Below are 24,910 nucleotides of genomic sequence, written 5' to 3'. Positions count from 1 at the left end.
CCATGGTTCCCAAATGTCTTTGCCGGAGGTGGAATTGCCCAGCCAATTCCTGAGGTGCGCTCCTGCTCCACTCCTCCCAGGGGAGGAAGGGGAGTCTCCCCAGATCTGCCGCTTGTTGGGTCCCTGCTTCTAGAAAGTGGTCACTTTTCTGTTCAGAGAGTTGCTGCTATTCTTTTCTTCAATCTCCTGTTGAGTTCATAGGTGTTCAGAATGGTTTGATCCCTGTCTACTGAATTACTGGGACCAGACGAAGTTTAGGTCTCCTACTCCTCCCTCTTCTTGTATCTCTTGAAAATGTGAACTAAGAAGCATTGGCTTTGGACAGATTATTTGTATTTTATTTGATAATGAATCTAGAAAGGATTGAGATAGGTATGCTGGACTATGTGCAAGCAGAGCAGTCATTTTGGAGAGAATTGATAGATAAGAAGAGATGATTTCATTCATAAAGCCCTTGGGTGATGGAAAGAATAACCTATTTTCTGAATATCTAATTCATTACCATCGCTTTGGAATTCAGCTCTACATAATTACTTACCCTTGTGGCCCTAAAACCACTTATTGTTGATCCAAAACTTAGGCTGTTGTGACCAGATTTTGTTATTTATGATCAGTGATCCCTTGGTATAACATTTCTTCTAAAGTCAGGTTTGTTTCTAACAACTATTCAGATTTTTCCAGGATGTCTTAAGTCAGAGCAGTGGAAGACTTATGCCAGACATCATTGAATTAAATAAATTATAACTATTTAATGATTTTTTAAATGTCTGTACAAACTATGCTGACTTTAATTGGTTGCTGCTAACTTGTTGAGAAATAAACTAACTTGGAAAATAGAGATGTTGATGGAAATTTTATATTATTTTATCTCCATCTACACAAGTAAGAAATAGAGACGTTTTCTTTCAGCATGGAACAACAAGATCCCTTATTTATCTTTACTTCTGCATTCTCATTTTCCTAAATATTCATTAAGCAAAATTATGGTTTGTATTGGTGTTATGGTAAAGAAAACAGCTGTGTTTAAGTGAAATAATTCAAACACAGGAAGACAACTACCATATATTCTCACTTATATGTGAAATCTAAAACTAAACAAACAAACTGATAAATACAGAGAACAGACTGGTGGTTGCCAGAGATGAAGGTACAGAGTGGGCAAAATGAGTGAAGGGGGTCAAAAGCTACAAACTTCCAGTTATAAAATAAATAAGTCATGGGTATATAATATACAGCATGGTGACATAGATAATAATATAGTATTGCATATTTGAAACTTGCTGAGAGAGTAGATCTTAAAAGTCAGCATCAGAAGAAAAAAATATTTGTAACTATGTATGGTGCTCATTTTATAATATATAAAAAATATTGAATCATTATATTGTACACCTGAAACTAATATAATGTCATATGTAAATTATATTTAATTAAAATAAAAGACCTAATCAAGCTCTGCTCTACCAAAAAATAAAAATAGCTGTACAAGTACCTTACTTCTAATTTTAGAAACACATGAACAATATTGTGTAAAATCGTCTGTGTTCTGTGTTCTTTCTTTTGTATCTTATTTTCTTTTTATATTTTCCTTTCTACACATTCTATTCACAAAATTTCCTTCTCTATCTTTACTAATCTCCTTGGCACAACTGAATGTCAATGCAAGGAAAGTGGGGTTCCTTGAGAAGTAGCAATTGCTCCTGCAGCAATTATAGCCAATGTGGCTTTCTATTTGAAAGGTCCTATGAATGTACTGAGTATCTTCAGTTGTTTCTGACCTATAAGAACATAAAGGATACCTAACTGATTGAAATTTAGAAACAATTTGGTATATACTAAGACTCAATATTTCTAAATATTAACATACTCCATCAAAGAATCCCTACTTGCAACATTCTGAATTACATTTGAAATCTTCCTATAATGCATTTTAATATTAAATATAAATAATAATAAGCTTACTTACCCTCCAGTTGCTGTTCCCTCATGGTTCGAAGATCTTATTTTATTGCATTTAAAAGCAATGATGGCGGTTAAAACAAGGAGAGGTAGAAAAATGTAGAAACCAAACAAGAGGCTATTTTTTCGAGAAGGAGGCCGTCGTTTTATAGGCAGGTACTTCTCTTGAGCTGAAAACATGAGAGTACCTTTTAACTTTTTCAAGAATTATATTCAAAGCATATTAGTAATTTGAAATATAAAAGGGATTCAAATAATACAGTAAGAGAAGAAATAAACAAATTTAAAAGCATTTTCCTGTATTCTGTGACTATTCCCCAAAGTCAATTATATGTATATATGTATATCTATATCTATATAACTGGCATACATTTATTTTTAACCTTTTATATGTATATTTAATCTTTAGTTATGTGTTTTATTAAATATATTTATTCTATTATGGTCCCTTCTATGAGCTATGTAGAATATATTAAATGGATATTCTTATCTAATATTTCTTCCATTAAAAAAAGTAAAGCAAAAAGAAGTGTTTTAAAACTAATTTAATAAAAAATTACTGACATAACTGATGACTACTTTTAAAAAATAATGCTTGTAAACTAGGTTAAATTTCCATATTATCTGTATAAGTTGATAGTATTCTAATTTTGACTATATTAATTAGAAAAATAAATATTCCTCTAGGTGTTATAAAGACATTACAGAAAATTAGAAAAACCTATAAAGCATTGTTCCAATTAGACAAAATAAGCCAGGCAACTAAATACATAAAACCCTAAATTAAGCCATCAGAATTACCACCAAAACAACTATAATGATACTAAATGCAAATGAATTTAGTGTCTCCCAAAAAAAGACAAAAATTCTGTAACTTTAAAACATAGACAGATTCCAATTATATGTTGATAAGAAGTGATTTACCTAAAAGAAAGTGACTCAGGATGTTACATGTATTATAGGAAATAAATTGACAAATATATGCAAAAATATTAAAATTAAGTAAATATATGTTTAGGCTATGGTAGAACTCAATACTTTTAAAGCTGTCCTTTCCTGCCTCATCCTTCAGGAAAGGTCAACTCTCCAACTCACCTTAACTAAAAATTATATCATAATGGAAGTGAAGCTTCTTTCTCTTGTGCTTAATTACTCCAAAGGCTGATTAAAGAAATTGGACCTAATCATTATTGGATTAATTGGGCAAAATATTTTTTTATTAAGTAGTGCTTAACTAGCTCTCATAATAAAATATATAATAGGACAAAATACATGAAAGAAATAGTTTCTAGAAAGCAATAAAAAATGCAAAGCTATAATATCTGACGGAAAGAAACATGGTATTGATTATATAAAAATCCAATTTTACCCATGGACAATTTACTGATCTCAGCACAGAGAACTGGGAGTCCTAGGGAAAGTACAGAATTCCCACTGAGTTAAGGAGGCAGAGGAAAGTGTTCACAACAGTTGTAATGGCTAGAATCTGCAGGGTGTAGCACTGAAGGGAAAGGGAAAGGTATATAAACACACACTCACAATGAGACAACCTAAGGCTAATTCAGCAGCAGCTCTTACTGGGTTGAGAGTGGAAAGGAGAGACCAGAGTTGGAGCAGTGCTGAACAAAGGGCCTTAAGGAGATCCCAATTTATCTGCATCCTAACACATGTTGCCTGTACTTTTTATTACGATTATTTTAAAGAATGTGAAGCAGTTATCTCATTGTGATTTTGACCTGCATTTTCCCAAGATTTGAGCATCTTTTCATAGGTTTATTGGCCATTTTTGCATTTTTTATGGAGATGTATATATTTAAATGTCTTCCCATTTTTAATTGAGTAGTCTTTTTTTTTTTATTATGAACTTGTAAGTATTGCTTACATATTTTGGATACAAGTCCCATATGTGATATGTGATTTTCAAATATTTTCTCTCATTCAGTAGTTTGTCTTCTTAGTTGTATCATTTGCAGTGCAGAAGTTCTTAATTTCAATGAAGTTCAATCTATTGTTTCTTTCTTCACTTATGCTTTAGTGTTTTCTAAAACATAGTCTATGCCAAGGTCCCAAAAATTCAGTTATGTGTGTTGTGTTTTATAAGTTTAACTCTTACATTTAGATCTATGATCCATTTTCTGCTAATTTTTTATGAATGTTGTGATGTAGAAATCTAACTTCTTTCTTTTGCATGTGGTTATCTATTTCTCCCATTTGTTGAAAAGACCATTCTTTCCTCCCATTGAATTGCCTTGGTATCCTTGTCAAAAATCCATGGCTATAAGCATGAAGTTTTATTTCTGGACTCTATTCTATTCCATTGAACTGATGTTTATCTTTATCCTTAAGACAGTACTACACCATCTTGATTATTTTACCCTTGTATTATGTTTTAGAATTAAGAAGCAAGTTCTCAGTTTTAAGGTTTCTTGGAAACTGTTTTCAACATTGTTTTTAACATTCCATGTACCTTGAATTTCTGTATGACTTTTAGGATTAGCTTGTCAATTTCTGTAAAAAAAATACTGCTTGGGTTTGTTAAGAATTGTGTTGAATTTGTAGATCTATTTGGGAAGTACTTCTGTAATTAACAATATTGAGACTTCTACTACATGAGCATGGCATGGTTCTTTCAGTCAATACTGTATTTTTAGTTTTCCATGTTTATCTTACACTTCCTTCACAAAATTATTTCTAAATATTATGTTATTTTTGGTAATATCATAAAGGGATTTTTTTCCTAATTTAATTTTTAATTGTGGTAAAATACACAGTAGGTAAAGTTTATCATTTTAAACATTTTTAAGTGTGCATCATTACCATGATCAGACACCAGAACTTTTTTACCCCCCAGATTGAACTCCTTAAATATTAATTTACCATTTCCAATCCCCACCCAAACTCTGACAACTATGCTTCTATTTTTTTTCCATAAATTTTACTATTCTAGGTACCTCATAAAAGCAGAATTATCCAATATTTGTTCTATTGTGGCTGCCTTATTTTAATTAGTATAAGGTCTTTACATTCCATCCATGTTGTAGCATGTGTCAAAATTTCATTCCTTTTTAAAGCTGAATAACAGTTCATTATATGTATATACCACATTTTGTTTCTTCATTTATCTGTCAATGGACATTTGAATGTTTGTACTTTTTAGCTATTGTAAATAATGATGTTACAAGCATGGGTGTACAAATACCTGTTTAAATCCATGCTTCCAATACTACTGAGTATATACTTAGATGTGGAATTTCAGGATATGGTAATTTTATATTTAATTTCATGAGGAACCACCATACCATTTTCCAAAGAGGTTGCATCATTTTACGTTCCCACTAGCAATGCACAAGGGTTACAATTTCTCCACATCCTTATCAGCACTTGATATTTTTGAATTTTTTCATAATAGCCATATCCTAATAGGTATGAATTGGAATCTCATAGTTCTGACTTGCAATTTCTTAACAATTAATGATGTTGAACATATTTTCATGTGTTTATTGGTCATTTGTGTATCTTCATTGGAGAAATGTCTTTTAAAGTCCTTTGCGCATTTTTTAATTAGGCCGTTTCTTTGGTGTTGAGTTGTAATAATTCTTTATATATTCTGGATATTAATCCTTCCTCAGATATAATATTTACAAACACTGGGTTAGATTTTTGTTGATAGTGTCTTTTGATGAACAACAGTTACTAATTATGATGAATTCTAATTTATCTATTTTTTCTTCTGTTGCCTGTGCTTTGGCGTCATATCCAAGAAATCATTGCCAAATTCAATGTAATAAAAACTTCCTATGTTTTCTTCTAAGAATTTTATAGTTGTAGCTCTTAGATTTAAATCTTTGATCCATTTGAAGTTAATTTTTGTATAAGATATAAGGGTCCAACCTCATGCTTTTGCATGTTGATATCCTATTATCCCAATACCATTTGTTGAAAAGACAATTCTTTCTCTCATTGAATGATCATGGCAACCTTATTGGTTTGTTTCTTGGCTCCCTATTTTATTTCACTGAAAAAAACTTGGTTTTCCTTTGTGGTTACCCAAAATAATGTATCAATTTTTAAGAAGGTACAAAAGAGCCCTGGAGTCAACTTTTGTCTTTTTATTTTAGCTTCTATTGACCATGACTGAGAACTCAGAAATTTTCTTTTACTACCCATAATGATAAAGCAAAGAATATTGATGGAGAAAGACATTTTACAATTTTTAATCAGACAAATGCAAAAAAAAAAAAAAGAGAGAGAGAGAGAGACACCTCTGGACTGTAATGGTGATATTGAAACTGATCATACAAATGAAACCAAAAGTTTACTGATCATAGAGAAATGCAAAACGTCAGCTCCTGGGGAAAACAGTATATAGTGTTTGTGTTTTTTCCTTATTATTCTTTAGACTTTCAGTTTTATATATTTTTTTCCTTTTCAGCTATTTTCTTATTTTATCAATTCTTTTTTTTAAATCTTTTAAAATGTTTATTGTTACATTTATGTTATATATATATACATATATATTTTAACTTTTTGGTTTCCTTTCATTGTATTGTTATATTTTTGTATCTATATAACTTTTTCTTTCTTTCCAATTGCGGGATCAATTTCTTCTAACAAACAGACCAAAATATAGCCAGGATCTAGTTTATTGTTGTGTTCTGCTCTACTTCTTGAATTTTTCTCATTTTTTTCTTCTTTTTGATTTCTATTTTCTTCTCATATGTTTAGTGTGTATTTTTCTGGTGTTGTTTTTGCTATTTTTGTATTTTCTCTCTCATTCATCTAATCTTTTCTGGACATAATGGTGAGACAGAAAAACTCACCCTAAAAGAAAGAACAGGAGGGAGTACTCACTGGCAGGGATTTAATCAATATGGATATAAGTAAGATGTCAGAGTGAAAATTCAAAACAACGATTATAAAGATACTAGCTGGGCTTGAAAAAAGCAGAGAAGACACTAGAGAATCTCTAATGGAGAAATAAAAAAGCTAATATCTAAAAAGGCAGAAATCAAAAAAGGTATTATTGAGAGGTGATAAAAAATGGAGGCTCTAACTGCTACAATAAATGAGGCAGAAGAGAAAGTCAGTATATAGAAGACAAAATGCTGGAGAATGAGAAAGCTGAGAAAAAGAGAAATAAACAACTACTAGATCACAAAGGGAAGATTTGAGAGATCAGCAATACCATAAAGCAAAACAATATTAGAATAATTGGAGTCCTAGAGGAAGAGGAAAGGGGGGGGGGTGTAAAAAGTATATTGCAGCAAATTATAGCTGAGACCTTCTCTAATCTGGGGAAAGAAACAGACATTCAAATTCAGGACATACAGAGAATCCCCCTCAAAATCAATAAAAATAGGTCAATGACTTGACATATTATAGCGAAGCTTGCAAATTTCAGAGATAAAGAGAAAATCCTAAAAGCAGCTCAGGACAAGAGGTCCTTAACCTACAGTGTTAGAAACATAAGACTGGCACCAGCCCTGTCCACTGAGACCTGGCAGGCCAGAAAGGACTGGCATGATATACTCAAGGTGCCAAGAATACTTTATCCAGCAAGGTTGTCATCTGGAAGAGAAGGAAAGATAAAGAGTGTCCAGAGCAAACAGAAACTAAAAATTTGTGATCACTAAAGCAGCCCTACAAGAAATATTAAAGGGGATCCTTTGAGCAAGGAGAGAGCCAAAAAGAAACAAAGACTAGAAAGGGACAGAGACAATCTACAGGAATAGTGACTTTACAGGTAATACAATAACACTAAATTCATATCTTTCAATAATTACTCTGAAGGTATTTGGACTAAATGCTCCAATCAAAAGACACAGGTATTAGATTAGATAAACAAGACCCGTCATATACAGCTGTCTACAAGCGATTCATTTTAGACTCAAAGACACCTCCAGACTGAAAGTGAGGGGGTGGAGAACAATTTATCAGGCTAATGATAAAAAATACCCCTGCTTTCTTTTTATGAAAGAAAGAAAGCAGGGGTAGCCATCCTTATATCAAAAAAAGTGGATTTTAAACCAAAGACTGTAATAAGAGATGAGGAAGTACACCGTATCATAAGAAAAGGGTCTATCCAACAAGAGAGTCCAACAACTGTAAATATTTATGTCCCTAACCTGGGAGCAGCCAATTACATAAAGCAATTAATAACAAGATTAAAGAAACACATTGAAAATAATACAATAATAAAGTATAGGGGAATTTGGCGGAAGTGGAGCTGCCCTGGGCCTCCTCAAGCCAGCAGTGTGCCTGGGCCCATGGCTGCCTACTCCTACCCTGGGGCCCTCACCGGCCCAGCTGGAAGCAAGGTGCTGTCAGACAAAAACTTCTTGTGGAACATTTTCCAGAGGCACATGGACTCCATTTAATCCAGTGACTGTCAGGTCAATCATATCTATGTTTGACAGAGAGAACAAGGCTGGCATAAACATCAGCGAGTTCACTGGTATCTGGAAGTGCATCACAGACTGGCAGAACGTCTTCCACACCTATGACAGGGACAACTCTGGGATGACTGACAAGAACGAGCTCAAGGAAGCACTCTTAGGTTTTGGGTACTGGCTCTCTGACCAGTTTCATGACATCCTCATTTGCAAGTTTGACAGACAAGGACAGGGGCAGATCACATTTGACGACTTCATCCAGGGCATTGTCTTGCAGAGGTTGACCGATACATTCAAGCCTTACCATATGGATCAGGACGTCTGGATTCAGGTGTCATATAAACAGTATCTGTCCGTGGTCTTCAGCATCATATAACACTGGCCTTTGCAAATAGCAACATGACTTACAGAAGGAAGACTAAAAATGCCAAATCTCCCTTTAAATAAATGGGACACAGATGCACTTAGACACTGTTCTCCTTCCTGTAGATTTTATATAATTAACATTTGAGGACCTGACTGTACATATGTGTATAAGCTGATAAGGTTTTTTGCAAATGTAACAATAGGTATAATCATTATTCACATACAGACATTTGATTTGAGACTGTTCAATTGTACCATGAGGTAAGATATGATAATGTTTCAGGTATCCTGCATGCAAAAAATTCATCATGTGCATTTCTAGATAGCTCCAGTTCTATAGTGGAAATATTTTTATTAGCCAGTAGGAATTTAAAAATAATACAGAAGTTGCATAGAGGCTTTTATGTGCCTTACATTTTTAAAACGGGGTTTATTGCATTTTTTTGAATATGCAACATAAGCAATAAAGCAAATGTGCGGGGCGCCTGGGTGGCTCAGTTGGTTAAGAGGCTGCCTTCGGCTCAGGTCATGATCCTGGGTCTTGGGATCGAGCCCCATGTCCGGCTCCCTGCTCAGCAGAAAGCCTGCTTCTCCCTCTCCCTATGCCTGCCGCTCTGTCTACTTGTGCTCTCTCTCTATCTCTTTGTCAAATAAATAAATAAAATCTTTAAAAAAAATTAAAAAAAAATAAAGCAAATGTGCTCCCTGTTCCACCCCCCAAAAAAGTGTAGGAGAATTTAACACCCCACTCATAGCAATGTACAGATCATCTAAGCAGAACATTAACAAGGAAACAAGGGCTTTGAATGACACAGTGGACCAGAAGGAAGTCACAGATATGTATTAGGATGAAGTGCTAAAGGAACAGAACACATTCTTCTCAAGTGCACGTGGAACATTCTCCAGAATAGATCACATACTGGGTCACAAATTAGGTCTCAACTGATACCAAAAGATTGGGATTATTCTCTGCATATTTTCAGACCACAGTGCTTTAAAACTTGAACTAAATCACAATAGAAAATTTGGAAGGAAAACAAATACATGAAGGTTAAAAAACATCTTACTAAAGAATGAATGGTCAACCAGGAAATTAAAGAATTAAAAAAAATACATGGAAACAAATGAAAATGAAAACTGGACAGTTGAGAACCTCTGGAATGCAGCAAAGACAGTCCAAGGAGGGAGTATATGGTTATACATGCCTTTCTCAAGAAATAAGAAAAATCTCAAATACACAACCTAAACTTACTCCTCAAGGAGATGGAAAAAGAACAGCAAATAGAGTCTAAATCCCACAGGAGAAGAGAAATAATAAAGATTAGAGCAGAAGTCCCTGATATAGAAATCAGAAGAACAGTAGACCAGATCAACAAAACTAGGAGCTGGTTTGTTGAAAGAATTAATAAGATAAATAAACCTAGCTAGATTATCAAAAAGAAAAAAGAAAGGTCCCAAATAATAAAATCATGAATGAAAGAGGAGGGATCACAAAGAACACTGAAGAAGTATAAATAATTATAAGAGAATATTATGAGCAATTATAAACTAACAAATTAGGCAATCTGGAAGAAATGGATGCATTCCTAGAAACATATAAACTACTGAAAATGAAACAGGAAGAAATAAAAAACCTGAACAGACCCATAATCAGCAAAGAAATTGAATCAATAATCAAAAATCTCCCAACAAACAAGAGTCCCGGACCATATGATCTCCCAGCAGAATTCTACCAAATTTAAAGAAGAATACTTATTCCTCTGAAATTCTTCCAAAAAATAGAAATGTAAGGAAAACTGACAAAGTCATTCTATGAGGCCAGAATTACTTTGATCTCAAAACCAGACAAAGACCCCACGAAAAAAGAAAATCACAAACCAATATCCCTGATGAACGTGGATGCAAAAATTCTCGACAAGATACTAGCCACTGGGATCCAACAGGACATTAAAAGCATTATTCACCAAAACCAGGTGGGATTTATTCCTGGGATGCAAGGATGGTTCAACATCCACAAATCAACAATGTGAGACATCATGTTAATAAAAGAAAGGACAAGAACCATATAATCCTCTCAATAGATGCAGAAAAAGCATTTGAAAAAGACAGCATCCTTTCTTGATTAAAAAAAAACAAAAAAACTCTGTAGTGTAGGGATAAAGGGAACATACCTCCATAACATAAATGCTATATACAAACAACCCACAGCAAATATCATTCTCAATGGGGAAAAACTGACAGGTTTTCCCCTAAGGTCAGGAATATGACAGGGATGCCCACTCTCACCACTGCTGTTCAGCACAGTACTGGAAGTCCTAGTGTTGACAATCAGTCAACAAAAAGAAGTAAAAGGCAACTAAACTGGCAAAGAAGTAGTCAAACTTATATTCTTCACAGATGACATGATACTCTATGTAGAAAACCCAGAAGACTCCAGCAAAAATTCCTAGAAGTGATACAGGAATTCAGCAACATGGCAGGATATAAAATCAATGCACAGAAATCAGTTGCATTTCCGTACACTAACAATAAGACAGAAGAAAGACAGAGAAATTAAGGAGTTGATCCCATTTACAATTGCACCCAAAACCGTAAGATACCTAGGAATAAACCTAACCAAAAAGCTAAAGGATCTGTACTCTAAAAATTATAGAATGCTCATGAAAGAAACTGAGGACGACACAAAGAAATGGAAAAACGTTCCATGCTCATGGATTGGAAGAACAAATGTTGTGAAGATGTCAATGCTACCTAAAGCAATCTACACATTCAATGCAATCCCCATCAAAATACCATCCACTTTTTTCAAAGAAATGGAACAAATAATCCTAAAATTTGCATGGAACCAGAAAAGACCCCAAATAGCCAGAGGAATGTTGAAAAAGAAAAGCAAAGCTGGTGGCATCACAATTCCGGACTTCCAGCTCTATTACAAAGCTGTAATCATCAAGACAGTATGGTACTGGCACAAAAACAGACACATAGACCAATGGAACAGAATAGAGAACCCAGAAATGGACTCTGTCAGCTCTAGGATCAACTAATCTGTGACAAAGCAGGGAAGAATATCCAATAGAAAGAAGATAGCTGGTACAGACACTCCAGAAAACAGTACGGAGGTTCCTCAAAAAGTGAAAAATAGAGCTACCCCATGACCTAGCACCTGCACTACTGGGTATTTACCCCAAAGGATATAAACATAGTTAGTTGAAGGGGCACCTGCACCCCAATGTTTATAGCAGCAATGTCCACAATAGCCAGAATAGGGAAAGAGTCCTGATGTCCATAGACAAATGGATAAAGAAGACGTGGTATATATATACAATGGAATATTACTCCCCCATCAAAAAAATAAAATCTTACCATTTGCAACAAGGTGGATGGAACTAGAGGGTATTATGCTAGGCGAAATAAATCAATCAGAGAAAGAAAATTATCATATGATTTCACTCATATGTGGAATTTAAGAAACAAGACAGATGATCACAGGGGAAGAGAGGGAAAAATAAAATATGACTAAATGAGAGAGGAGGCAAACCATAACTCTTAACTCTAGGAAACAAACAGGATTGCTGGAGGGGAGGTGGGGGGTATGGTGTTACTAGGTGATGGACATTAAGGAGGGCACTTGATGTAATGAGCGCTGGGTGTTATATGCAAATGATGAATCAGTAAACTCTACCTCTGAAACTAATAATATGCTATATGTTAATTAATTGTATTTAAATAAAATAAAATTAAATAAACAAATAAAAATTTTTAAAAATGTACAGTATCTGGTGAAAAGTACAAAATTCTGATGTAGGAAATCATACAAAATCTAAATAAATGAAGTGACATACCATATTCATAGATTGGAAGGTTCAATAATATACAGTAAAGGTGTAAAATCTTCCTAAATTTTTCCATAGTTTTAACATAGTTTGTATCAAGATAATAGCAAATTTTTTTAAACATAGATAAACTTATTCTAAAATGTATATAGGAGACCCTAGAATAGAAAAAAAATTTTGGAAAAGAAGAATAAATTGAGAGGAATCACTCTTACCATACAGTTACAATAATCAAAACAGCATAGTGATGGTGGACAGAATGACTCATAGATCAATGGAACAGAAGAGAAGTGAGAAATACACCAACACAAAAATGTCCAATTAATTATTGACAAAGGAGCAAAAACAATTCAAAGGACAAGAGATAGCTTTTTCAAAGAATTATGGTGGAACAATTGAAGTCACATTAGTCAAAAAGTTAATCTCCCACCCCTTACAAAAAGTAACTCAAAATGGATCATGAACTTCAATGTAAAACACAAAACTACACCTTTTAGAGATATCATGGTAGAAAATCTTCAGGACTTAAGGCTGACAAAGAGTTCATACACTTGATACCAAAAGCATGATCCAAAAAGGAAAAGCAGTAGATTTTTCAGAAAAAAAATTAAAAAAAAAAATTGGGGTCTGAGATAAAACCACTTATAGACATGGAAAAATGTGTTCAAATCACATATCCAAAAAATACATATACCTAGGAAACAAACAAACAAAAACTCTAATAATTCAACATTTAAAAAATACAGTCTAATTAGAAAATGGACAAAGAGATGAACAGATTTTTCACTGAAGAGAACATACAGATGCCAAATAAACATGTTAAACATATTCAACATCATTATCCATTAGGGAAGTACAAATTAAGCCCACAATGAGATATTAATACACACCTAATAGAATGACTGAAAAAAAAAAAAGTGATATCATCAAATGTTAGTAAAGATGCCAAAACAACGGTCATTCATATATTATTGGTGGGAATGTCAAATGTTACAGTCACTCTGAAAAATAGTTGGCAGTTGCTTTTAAAACTATAAATGGTTTACCATTGACCCAGCAATTTCACTTTGGGGGATGTTTCCCAGGGAATTAAAATTTTATTTTCATGCAGAATATTCTACACAAGTGTTCACTGCAGATCTCTCCATAATAGCTAAAAATTGACAAACCACCCAAATGTCCATCAATAGTTTGATATATCCATACAAAGGAATACTAGTTATCAATAAGAAGAAATGAAATATTTATACATGCAATGAGCTTCAATGCAGTTCGTAGAAAATATGGAAGAGAAAGAAGCAAATCTCCAAGAGATACAAATTGTATGATTCCATATATACAACATGCATGAAATAACATAATTAGAGGCGTAGTAGTAGTGGTTGCCAGGAGTTAGAAATGGCAGAAAAGGGGATCAGTGTAGCTATATAAAGGGGTGATATTAGGAGCCATTTAGTGATGATACACTTCTGTATCTTGATTGTGGTGGTGGTTACATAAGTTTGAACATGTAAAACTGCATGAAACTAAATCAAACACACACATATATGCTCATACACATATACACATACACAAATTAATGCATGTATACTGGTGAAATCTGAATAAGGTCTGTGTATTTTAATAATGTCCATTTCCTTGTTTTGCTACTGTACTATAGTATTAAAACATGTTAACACCGACAACATCTGAATAAAGGGTATGCAGGACTTCCATCTGCATTTCTTTGCAACTCTTTGTGACCTATAACTTCAACATAAAAAGTTAAATAAAAATCATAAGGAGATACCATTAGCCATCTGCAACTGGCAAAACAAAATCAAACAAAACAAAAAAAAATGACAGTATCAAGTGCTTGTGAAGTGTGGAGCATCTGTGCAGAGAAACTGGAACTCTCATAGATGAATGGGAAGGAGTACTGGGATAGTTACCTTAGAAATAGTTTGGCTATTTCTTGTAAAATTACAAGTACACTTATCAAACCTAAACACTTAATAAATGACCCAGAAATCTTACTCCTAGGTATTTACCAACCAAAAAGTGAGACCTTAGATATACACAAAAACCTAAATGCACATGTTTATAGCAGGTTTATTTATAATTGCCAAAATCTAGAAATAACCCAAATACCTTTCAATGGCTGAATGGATAAACAAATCATATGCATCAATTCAATATAGAAACCTATTTAGGTACTTACACGAAGGATACAAAAATACAGATTGAAAGGGGTACATGCACCACAATGACTATAACAGCATTATAAACAATAGTCAAACTATGGAGAGAGCCCAAATGTCCATTAACTGATGAATGGATAAAGATGTGATATATAAATAAATATATATTTATATCTATATCTATATACTATATAGTGGAATATTAGTCACTGAAAAGAATGAAATTGAAGATGGCAGAGGAGTAGGAGAACTAAATTTCATCTGGTCCCAGTAATTCAGCTAGATAGGGATCAAACCATTCTGAACACCTACAAACTCAACAGGAGATCAAAGAAAAGAATAGCAGCAACTCTGAACAGAAAAGCGACCACTTTCTGGAAGACTCATATTCTATCCCTTCATAGTAGTTCACCTTATTTTTGGTATATATATATAAGTTGTTCTCCCTTTAAAATTTTGGGATACAGTTTCTTCTAACAGACCAAAATATATCCTAAATCTCTAGTGCATGGCTTTGTTCTAGACTCCTGCCTGATCACATTCTCTAACACCCCCCTTTTTTTTAAAACCTCTTCTTTCTTTTTTCAACCAACTTCTTATCTTATCAATTCCTTTTATAAAATCTTTTATAATTTTCATCGTCACAGTCATATTCCATCCCTTCGTCATATTTACCCTTATTTTTGTACATATATAAGATTTTTTTTCTTTAAAATTTTTGGAGTCACTTTCTTCTAAATGACTAAAGTATGTCCAAAATCTACTGTGTGGCACTGATCTATGCACCAGCCTGATCATATTTGATCATGCTCTGTTTTTTTGTTTGTTTGTTTCTTTTTATCTATTTCTTTTTCTTTTTTCTTTCTTTCCCTTTCTTTTCCCCCAGTTTCAGGTCTCTTCTGATTTGTTCAGTGTATATTTTTCTGGGGTCATTGTTACTGGTTAGCATTTTGTTCTCTCATTCATCTATTCTCCTCTGGACAAAATGACAAGATGGAAAAAATCACCTCAAAAAAAAAAGAACAAGAGGCAGTACTGTCAGGGACTTAATCAATACGGACATTAGTAAGACGTCGGAACTAGAGTTTAGAATGACAATTTTAAAGATATTAGCAGGGCTTGAAAAAAGCATGGAAGATACTAGAGAAACATTTTCTGGAGAAATAAAAGAAATAAAATCTAATGAAGTCGATACAGAAAGGTTATTAATGAAGTGTAATCAAAAATGGACGCTCGGGCGCCTGGGTGGCTCAGTTGGTTAAGCGACTGCCTTCGGCTCAGGTCATGATCCTGGAGTCCCTGGATCGAGTCCCGCATCGGGCTCCCTGCTCGGCAGGGAGCCTGCTTCTCCCTATGACCCTCACCCCTCTCATGTGCTCTCTCTCTCTCTCTCATTCTCTCTGTCTCAAATAAATAAATAAAATCTTTTAAAAAAAAAAAAATGGACGCTCTAACTGCTAAGATAAATGAGGCAGAAGAGAGAATTAGTGATATAGAAGACCAAATGGTGGAAAATAAAGAAGCTGAGAAAAAGAGAGATAAACAACCACTAGATCACGAGGGCAGAATTTGAGAGATAAGTGATACCATAAGATGAAACAATATTAGAATAATTGGGAACCCAGAAGAAGAAGAGAGAGAGGGGCAGAAGGTATATTGGAAAAAATTAGAAGAGAGAATTTCCTTAATTTGGGGAAGGAAACAGGCATCAAAATCCAGGATGCACAGAGAACACCCCTCAAAATCAATAAAAATAGGTCAACACCCCGACATCTTATAGTAAAACTTATGAGTCTCAGAGACAAGAGAAAATCCTGAAAGCAGCTTGGGATAAGAGACCTGTGACCAAAAATGGTAGAAACATTAGATTGGCAACAGACCTATCCACAGAGATCTGGCAGGCCAGAAAGGACTGGCAGGATATGTTCAGAGCACTAAATGAGAAAAATATGCAGCCAAGAAAACTATATCCAGCTAAGCTGTCATTGAAAATAGAAGGAGAGATAAAAAGCTTCAATGACAAACAAAAACTAAAGGAATTTGCAAACATGAAACCAGGTCTACAAGAAATATTGAAAGGGGTCCTCTAAGCAAAGAGAGAGTCTAAAAGTAACATAGACTAGAAAGGAACAGACACAATATACAGTAACAGTCACCTTACAGGCAATAAAATGGCACTAAATTCATATCTTTCAATAGTTACCCTGAATGTAAATGGGCTAAATGCCCCAATCAAAAGACACAGGCTATCAGATTGGATAAAAAAACAAGACCCATCGATATGCTGTCTGCAAGAGACTCATTTTAGACGCAAAGACACCCCCGGCTTGAAAGTGAGGGGGTGGAAAACAATTTACCATGCTAATGGACACCAAAAGAAAGCTGGGGTGGCAATCCTTATATCACACAAATTAGATTTTAAACCAAAAACTATAATAAGAGATGAAGAAGGACACTATATCTTACTTAAGGGGTCTATCCAACAAGAAGATCTAACAATTGTAAATATCTATGTGCCTAACATGGGAGCAGCCAATTATATAAGCCAATTAATAACAAAAGCAAAGAAACACATCGACAATACAATAATAGTGGGGGACTTTACACCCCCCTCACTGAAGTGGACAGATCATCTAAACAAAAGATCAAAAAGGAAATAAAGACTTTAAATGACACACTGGACCAAATGGACTTCACGGATATATTCGGAACATTCCATCCCAAAGCAACAGAATACACATTCTTCTCTAGTGTCCATGGAACATTCTCTAGAATAGATCACATCCTAGGTCACAAATCAGGTCTCAACTGGTACCAAAAGATTGGGATGATTCCCTGCCTATTTTCAGATCACAATGCTTTGAAACTAGAACTCAATCACAAGAGGAAAGTCAGAAACAACTCAAATACATGGAGGTTAAAGAGCATCCTACTAAAGAATGAATGGATGAAACAGGAAATTAAAGAATTAAAAAAATTCATGGAAACAAATGAACATGAAAACACAACTGTTCAAAATCTTTGGGATGCATCAAAGGCAGTCCTAAGAAGAAAGTATATAGCCATGCAAGCCTTTCTCAAGAAACAAGAAAGGTCTCAAATACACAACCTAACCCTACACCTAAAGGAGCTGGAGAAAGAATAACAAATAAAGCCTAAACCCAGCAGGAGAAGAGAAATAATAAAGATCAGAGCAGAAATCAATGAAATAGAAACCTAAAGAACAGTAGAACTGATCAACGAAACTAGGAGCTGGTTCTTTGAAAGAATTAACAAGACTGATAAACCCCTGGCCAGACTTATCAAAAAGAAAAGAGAAATGACCCAAATCAACAAAATCATGAATGAAAGAGGAGAGAACACAACCAACACCAAAGAAATACAAACAATTATAAGAACATATTATGAGCAAAGCTATGCCAGCAAATTAGATAACCTGGAAGAAATGCATGCATTCCTAGAGATGTATCAACTACCAAAACTGAACCAGGAAGAAATAGAAAACCTGAACAGGCCTATAACCACTAAGGCAATTGAAGCAGTAATCAAAAATCTCCCAACAAACAAAAGCCCAGGGCCAGATGGCTTCCCAGGGGAATTCTACCAAACATTTCAAGAAGAATTAATACCTATTCTTCTGAAACAGTTCCAAAAAATAGAAATGGAAGAAAAACTTCCAAGCTTGTTTTATGAGGCCACCATTACCTTGATCCCCAAACCAGACAAAGACCCCATCAAAAAGAATTACAGACCAATATCCCTGATGAATATGGATGCAAAAATTCTCACCAAAATACTAGCCAGTAGGATCCAAGAGTACATTAAAAGGATTATTCACCACGACCAAGTGGGATTTATCCCTGGGCTGCAAGGTTGGTTCAACATCCGCAAATCAATCAACGTGATTAAATACATGAATAAAAGAAAGAACAAGAACCATATGGTCCTCTCAATAGATGCAGAAAAAGCATTTGACAAAGTACAGCATCGTTTCTTGATCAAAACTCTTCAGAGTATAGGGATAGAGGGTACATACCTCAATATCATAAAAGCCATCTGTGAAAAACCCACAGCGAATATCATTCTCAATGGGGAAAAACTGAGAGCTTTCTCCCTAAGGTCAGGAGCACCATAGGGATGTCCACTATCACCACTGCTATTCAACATGGTATTAGAAGTCCTAGACACAGCAGTCAGACAAGAAAAAGAAATAAAAGGCATCCGAATCAGCAAAGAAGAAGTCAAACTCTCACTCTTTGCAGATGATATGATACTTTATGTGGAAACCCAAAAGACTCCACCCCAAAACTGCTGGAACTCATGCAGGAATTCACTAAAGTGGCAGAATAGAAAATCAATGCACAGAAATCAGTGGCATTCCTATACACCAACAACAAGAGTGAAGAAAGAGAAATTAAGGAGTTGATCCCATTTACAATTGCAACCCAAACCATAAGATACCTAGGAATAAATCTAACCAAAGAGGCAAAGGATCTGTACTCAGAAAACTACAAAATACTCATGAAAGAAATTGAAGGAAGACACAAAGACATGGAAAAACGTTCCATGCTCATGGATTGGAAGAACAAATATTGTGAACATGTCAATGCTACCTAGAGCAATCTACACATTCAATGCAATCCCTACCAAAATACCATCCACTTTTTTTCAAAGAAATGGAACAAATAATCCTAAAATTTGCATGGAACCAGAAAAGACCCCAAATAGCCAGAGGAATGTTGAAAAAGAAAAGCAAAGCTGGTGGCATCGCAATTCCGGACCTCAAGCTCTATTACAAAGCTGTCATCATCAAGACAGTATGGTACTGGCACAAAAACAGACACATAGATCAATGGAACAGAATAGAGAGCCCAGAAATGGATCCTCAACTCTATGGTCAACTAATCTTCGACAAAGCAGGAAAGAATGTCCAATGGAAAAAAGACAGTCTCTTCAACAAATGGTGTGGGAAAATTGGACAGCCACATGCCGAAGAATGAAACTGGACCATTTCCTTACACCACACACAAAAATAGACTCAAAATGGTTGAAAGACTTCAATGTGAGACAGGAGTCCATCAACTTCCTAAAAGAGATCACAGGCAGCAACCTCTTTGACCTCAGTCACAGCAACTTCTTCCTAGAAACATCGCCAAAGGCAAGAGAAGCAAGGGCAAAAATGAACTATTGGGACTTCATCAAGATAAGAAGCTTTTGCACAGCAAAAGAGCAGTCAACAAAACCAAAAGACAACTGACAGAATGGGAGAAGATATTTTGCAAACGACATATGAGATAAAGGGCTAGTATCCAAAATCTTTAAAGAACTTATGAAACTCAAGACCCAAAGAACAAATGATCCAATCAGGAAATGGGCAGAAGACATGAACAGATATTTGTCCAAAGAAGACATCCAAATGGCCAACAGACACATGAAAAAGTGCTCAATATTGCTCTGCATCAGGGAAATCCAAATCAAAACCTCAATGAGATACCACCTCACACCAATCAGAATGGCTAAAATTAACAAGTCAGGAAATGACAGATGTTGGCGGGGATGCGGGGAAAGGGGAACCTTCCTACACTGTTGGTGGGAATGCAAGCTGGTGTAGCCACTCTTAAAACAGTATGGAGGTTCCTCAAAGAGTTGAAAATAGAGGTCCCATATGACCCAGCAATTGCACTACTGGGTATTTACCCCAACGATACAAATGTAGGGACTCAAAGGGGTATGTGCACCCTGATGTTTATAGCAGCGATGTCCACAATAGCCAAACTATGGAAAGAACCAAGATGTCCATCAACAGACGAATGGATAAAGGAGGGGTGGTATATATATACAATGGCATATTATGCAGCCATCAAAAGGAATGAAATCCTGCCATTTGCAACGATGTGGATGGAACTGGATGGTATTATGGTGAGCAAAATAAGTCAGTCAGAGAAAGACATGTATCATATGATCTCACTGATATGAGGAATTCTTAATCTCAGGAAACAAACTGAGGGTTCCTGGAGTCATGGGGGTGGGAGGCATGGGGCGGCTGGGTGATAGACATTGGCAGGGTATGTGCTATGGTGAGCACTGTGGATTGTATAAGACTGTTGAATCACAGACTTGTACCTCTGAAACAAATAATACATTCTATGTTTAAAAAAAAGAGAGAGAGAAGAAGAAGAAGATAGGAGGAAGGGAAAAATGAAGGGGGGGAAATCGGAGGGGGAGATGAACCATGAGAGACTATGGACTCTGAGTAACAAACTGAGGGTTCTAGAGGGGAGGGGCGTGGGGAGAATGGGTCAGCCTGGTGATGAGTATTAAAGAGGGTACGTACTGAATGGCGCACTGGGTGTTACACGCAAACAATGAATCATGGAACACTACATCAAAATCTAATGATGTAATGTATGGTGATTAATAAAATAAAATAAAATAAAAAGAATGAAATCTTGCTATTTACAACAATGTGGAAGGAGCTAGAATGTATTATGCTAAGTGAAATAAGTCAACCAGAAAAAGACAAATACCATATGATTTCACTTATATGTGGAATTTAAGAAACAAAACAGATGCACATATGGGAAGGCCTGAAAAAAAGGAGAGAGGGAAACAAACCATAAGAGACTCTTAAGATAGAAAACAGAGTGTTGATGGAGGGAGGTGGGTGAGGGATGGGCTAGATGGGTGATGGGTGTTAAAGAGGGCACTTGTAATGAGCACTGGGTGTTGTATTTAAGTGATTAATTATTAGATTTTTTTTAAGATTTATTTATTCATTTGAGAAAGAGAGGGTGTGGGGGAGAGGGACAGAGGGAGAAAGAGGCTTAAGCAGACTTTGAGCTGAGCACAGAGCCTAGACACAGGGCTCGATCTCACAACCTTGAGATCACGAACTCAGCAGAAACCAAGAGTCAGGCACTTAACTGATTGTGCCACCCAGGTGCCCCAAATTACTGAATTCTGCTCCCGAAACCAATATTGTATGTATGTTAACTAACTAAAATTTAAATAAATTTTTTTTTTTAAAAAGCCTACTTAACAATGAAAGAATGAACTATTAGCAGCACCTAGCTGGCTCAGTTGGTAGAGCACATGACTTGACCTCAGGGTTCTCAGTTCAAGCCCCAAGCTGGGGCTGGAGCTTGCTTATAAAAAAAAAAAAAAAAAAAAAAGCACCTATTAAAACATGGCAACAGGAATGTATCTCAAATTTGTATGCACTGTATATGACATTCTGGAAAAGACAAATCTATATAGACAAGAACTGGTAAATTTGTTGCCAGGAATTGGCAGTCAGGAATGAATACAGAGGGGTGGCCAGAGGGACATTTTGAGGTGATAGATCTATTGTGTATCATGACTGTGGCAGTGGGAACAAGAGTATGTGCATTTTTTCAATACTCATTGAATTATATACCACAGAGTGAATGTCACTGTATATCATTTTTTAAATGCAAATATGTTTAATAAAAAATATTTAAAAAGAGACAACAGCTAAGAGGTTTTTCAAAATTTCCCAAAACACAGTAAGCTATATATTCAAGAATCACAGCCAACCCAAGCAGGATAAATTCAAAGAGAAACATGTCTTGATAAATTGTAGTGAAACTGTGGAAAATCATATAAACATATAAAATATAAACATATAAAATAAAAAACATATAAAAGAAGTCTGAAACTCAGACAAAGAATAAAGGAAGCATTATATTATTGGGATGAATAGAATAATAAGAATGACACTGTATTCTCATCAGAAAATGTAAGGTTGGATACAATTGGATTACATCTTTGAACTGCTGAAAGAAAAAATTCTCAATGTAGAATTCTAATTCCAGTGAAAATACTCTTCACAAATTAAGATATTTTTATAAAAAACAGTTTAAAAACAAAAGCTGAGACAATTGCTCATCATAAGGTAAAACAGAAAGAAGTACAAAAGGAAGTTTTTCAGAGGGAAAGAAAATGCCTGCATGGAATTTGAATGTGCTGGAAGAATTGAAAAGCCCTTGAAAATGCCACAAATGGATGAGTAAATGTAAATATTTATATTAAAAAAAACTTTAAAATTCCATTGTCTATTTAAGGCAAATATAATAATGTAATGTCAGATTTACAACATATATAAATAAAATATAAAGTAAAAATGCAAATGATGTAAAAACATTATTGAAATTATACTGTTAAGATATATACATTGTGAAGTTTAGAAAAAAACAACTATGCTATATTTGTTTATGAATGTTCACCAAATAAAATTTTAAAATGGTTTGTACCATCTACTATCTATACACAATGGATATGGAAGATCTGATTACGTTTCCCTTTTGAAAAGGGAAACTTAAAAGATGCAACTTGGTTGCAAACTAGCACATCATGAGAGTTAACATTCTGGGAATATGCAGAGTATATAATAAAACTATCACCTATTGTATAATTTAACTATACCTATCTAGAAAATTCTGATACATATATATATATACATATATATATATATAAATGTTTTTGGTAACCATGGTTAAAACTAAAGAGAGGTCTATTAAAATGTTCACTTCTTGAGTGAAATTAAAAGCATATACAAAATTTTGACTGGCAGTATGCTATAGAGCTGTACTGTTTAATATAGTTGCCACCAAGCCACAAGTGGCTACTTAAATTTAAATAAAGTAAAATAAAATGGAAATCTTAGTTTCCTAGTTGCACTATCCGTATGTCAGGTGCTCTATAGCCACATATTCAGTGGAGATGTAGACCATTTCTGTAAGGGCAGAAAGCTCCTTGAAGCACACTCATCTAGATACTAACTTCCCTTACTCCAAAACCCATCATTGATACTTCCTCCTGGTGATGTTCGTGATGGTCTACAAAGTGGAGGAGAATATCCAACATCACAGTGACAATTAAGCATATCATTGCAAACCTGAAATCAAAACCAAATAAAAAATAACATTTTATGTTCAACATAAAAATTAAATGCGTTACTCTGATTGTTAGTTAATGTAAATTATTGAAGTGTTGTAATTTATATATTATAGATGGTTTTTACTTAATGTGGAAAATATTTTTTTAAATAAAATGTAATACAATAAATTCCCATGCAATTTATTGCAATTATGCCTTTCAAATGTCATAGAGATTTTCTTTTGTCTCACATATTTTTTAAATAACAGTATATAACCTTCTTGACACAACTGAAATGCTTTATTCAAGAAAGGCATAAAATTGTGAACCAAAAAATTATACGAATCACCAGGAAAATGTAAATCAAAACCTCAATGAGGTATCACCTCACACCAGTCAGAATGGCTAGTATCAAAACAAGAAAAACAAGTATTGGTGATGATGTGGGGAAAAGGGAACCACTGTGCACTTCTGGTGGGAATGTAAATTGGTACAGTCACTGTCAAAAATATTATGGAGTTTCCTTCAAAAAATAAAAATAGAAATATATACAATCCAGTAATTCTAAAACTACTCTTTACCCAGTGAAAACAAAAACACTAATTAGAAAAGGTATATTGCACTCCAACGTTTCTTGCAGCTCTATTTACACTAGCAAAGATATGGAAGCAACCTAGGTGGCTATCAGTAGATGAATGGATAAAGATGTGGTATATATATATAAAATGGAATGTTACTTAGCCATAAAGAGAGAGAGAGAGAGAGAGAGAGAGAGAGAGAGATCTTGCCATTTTTGACAACATGGATGGACCTAGAAGATATAGTGTTAAGTGAAGCAAGTCAGATTGAGAAAGACAAATACCATATGATTTCACTCATATATGGAATCTAAAAAATAACATGAATACGCAAACAAAAAAGCAGAATTAGACCTATAAATACAGAGAACAAACTGGTGGTTACCAGAAAGCAAAGTAGTGGTGGGAAGGGGCAAAATGGGTGAAGGGGAGTGGGAGATGCAGCCTTCAGTTATGGAATGAGTAAGTCATGGGGATGATAAGTACAGCATAGGGAATACAGCCAATGATATTATAATAGCAGATGGTAGCTACATTTGTGGTGAGCATGGCATAATGTACAGGGTTGTTGAATCACTATTTTACACCTGAAACTAATGTAACATTGTTATTTCAATAAAAAATATTTCAATAAAAAATATATTTCAATAAAAAATATAAAATAGTAGGAGTTAAAGTTTATTTTGAATAGGGTTAAGTTAAAAAAT

At 34.6% G+C, this 24,910-nt stretch overlaps 2 protein-coding genes and 1 pseudogene across 2 annotated transcripts in view; 1 reads left to right on the top strand and 2 right to left on the bottom strand.

Annotated features, from left to right (window-relative positions):
• ADAM18 (ADAM metallopeptidase domain 18) overlaps positions 1–2,098 on the bottom strand; it is a 199,404-nt gene extending 197,306 nt beyond the window's left edge. Inside the window, exon 1 of the mRNA XM_032413217.1 lies at positions 1,964–2,098. The gene's annotated coding sequence lies outside the window, so the exon portion shown is untranslated. The remainder of the gene's footprint in view (positions 1–1,963) is intronic.
• Positions 2,099–8,222: 6,124 nt separating this feature from the next.
• On the top strand, positions 8,223–8,724 carry LOC116637817 (annotated as a pseudogene).
• Positions 8,725–23,437: 14,713 nt separating this feature from the next.
• Positions 23,438–24,910, bottom strand: part of LOC116637813 (A disintegrin and metallopeptidase domain 3-like) — a 115,384-nt gene continuing 113,911 nt past the window's right edge. The window contains exon 17 of the mRNA XM_032413356.1: positions 23,438–23,644. Coding sequence (XP_032269247.1) covers positions 23,525–23,644 — 120 coding nt within the window. The 3' untranslated portion in view covers positions 23,438–23,524. The remainder of the gene's footprint in view (positions 23,645–24,910) is intronic.

The sequence above is a fragment of the Phoca vitulina genome, unplaced genomic scaffold (assembly GCF_004348235.1).
Source record: "Phoca vitulina isolate PV1807 unplaced genomic scaffold, GSC_HSeal_1.0 scaffold15, whole genome shotgun sequence".
Lineage (NCBI taxonomy): Eukaryota > Metazoa > Chordata > Mammalia > Carnivora > Phocidae > Phoca > Phoca vitulina.
Note: the sequence above shows the minus strand (reverse complement) of the source record. Positions and strands in the feature narration are given on the sequence as shown.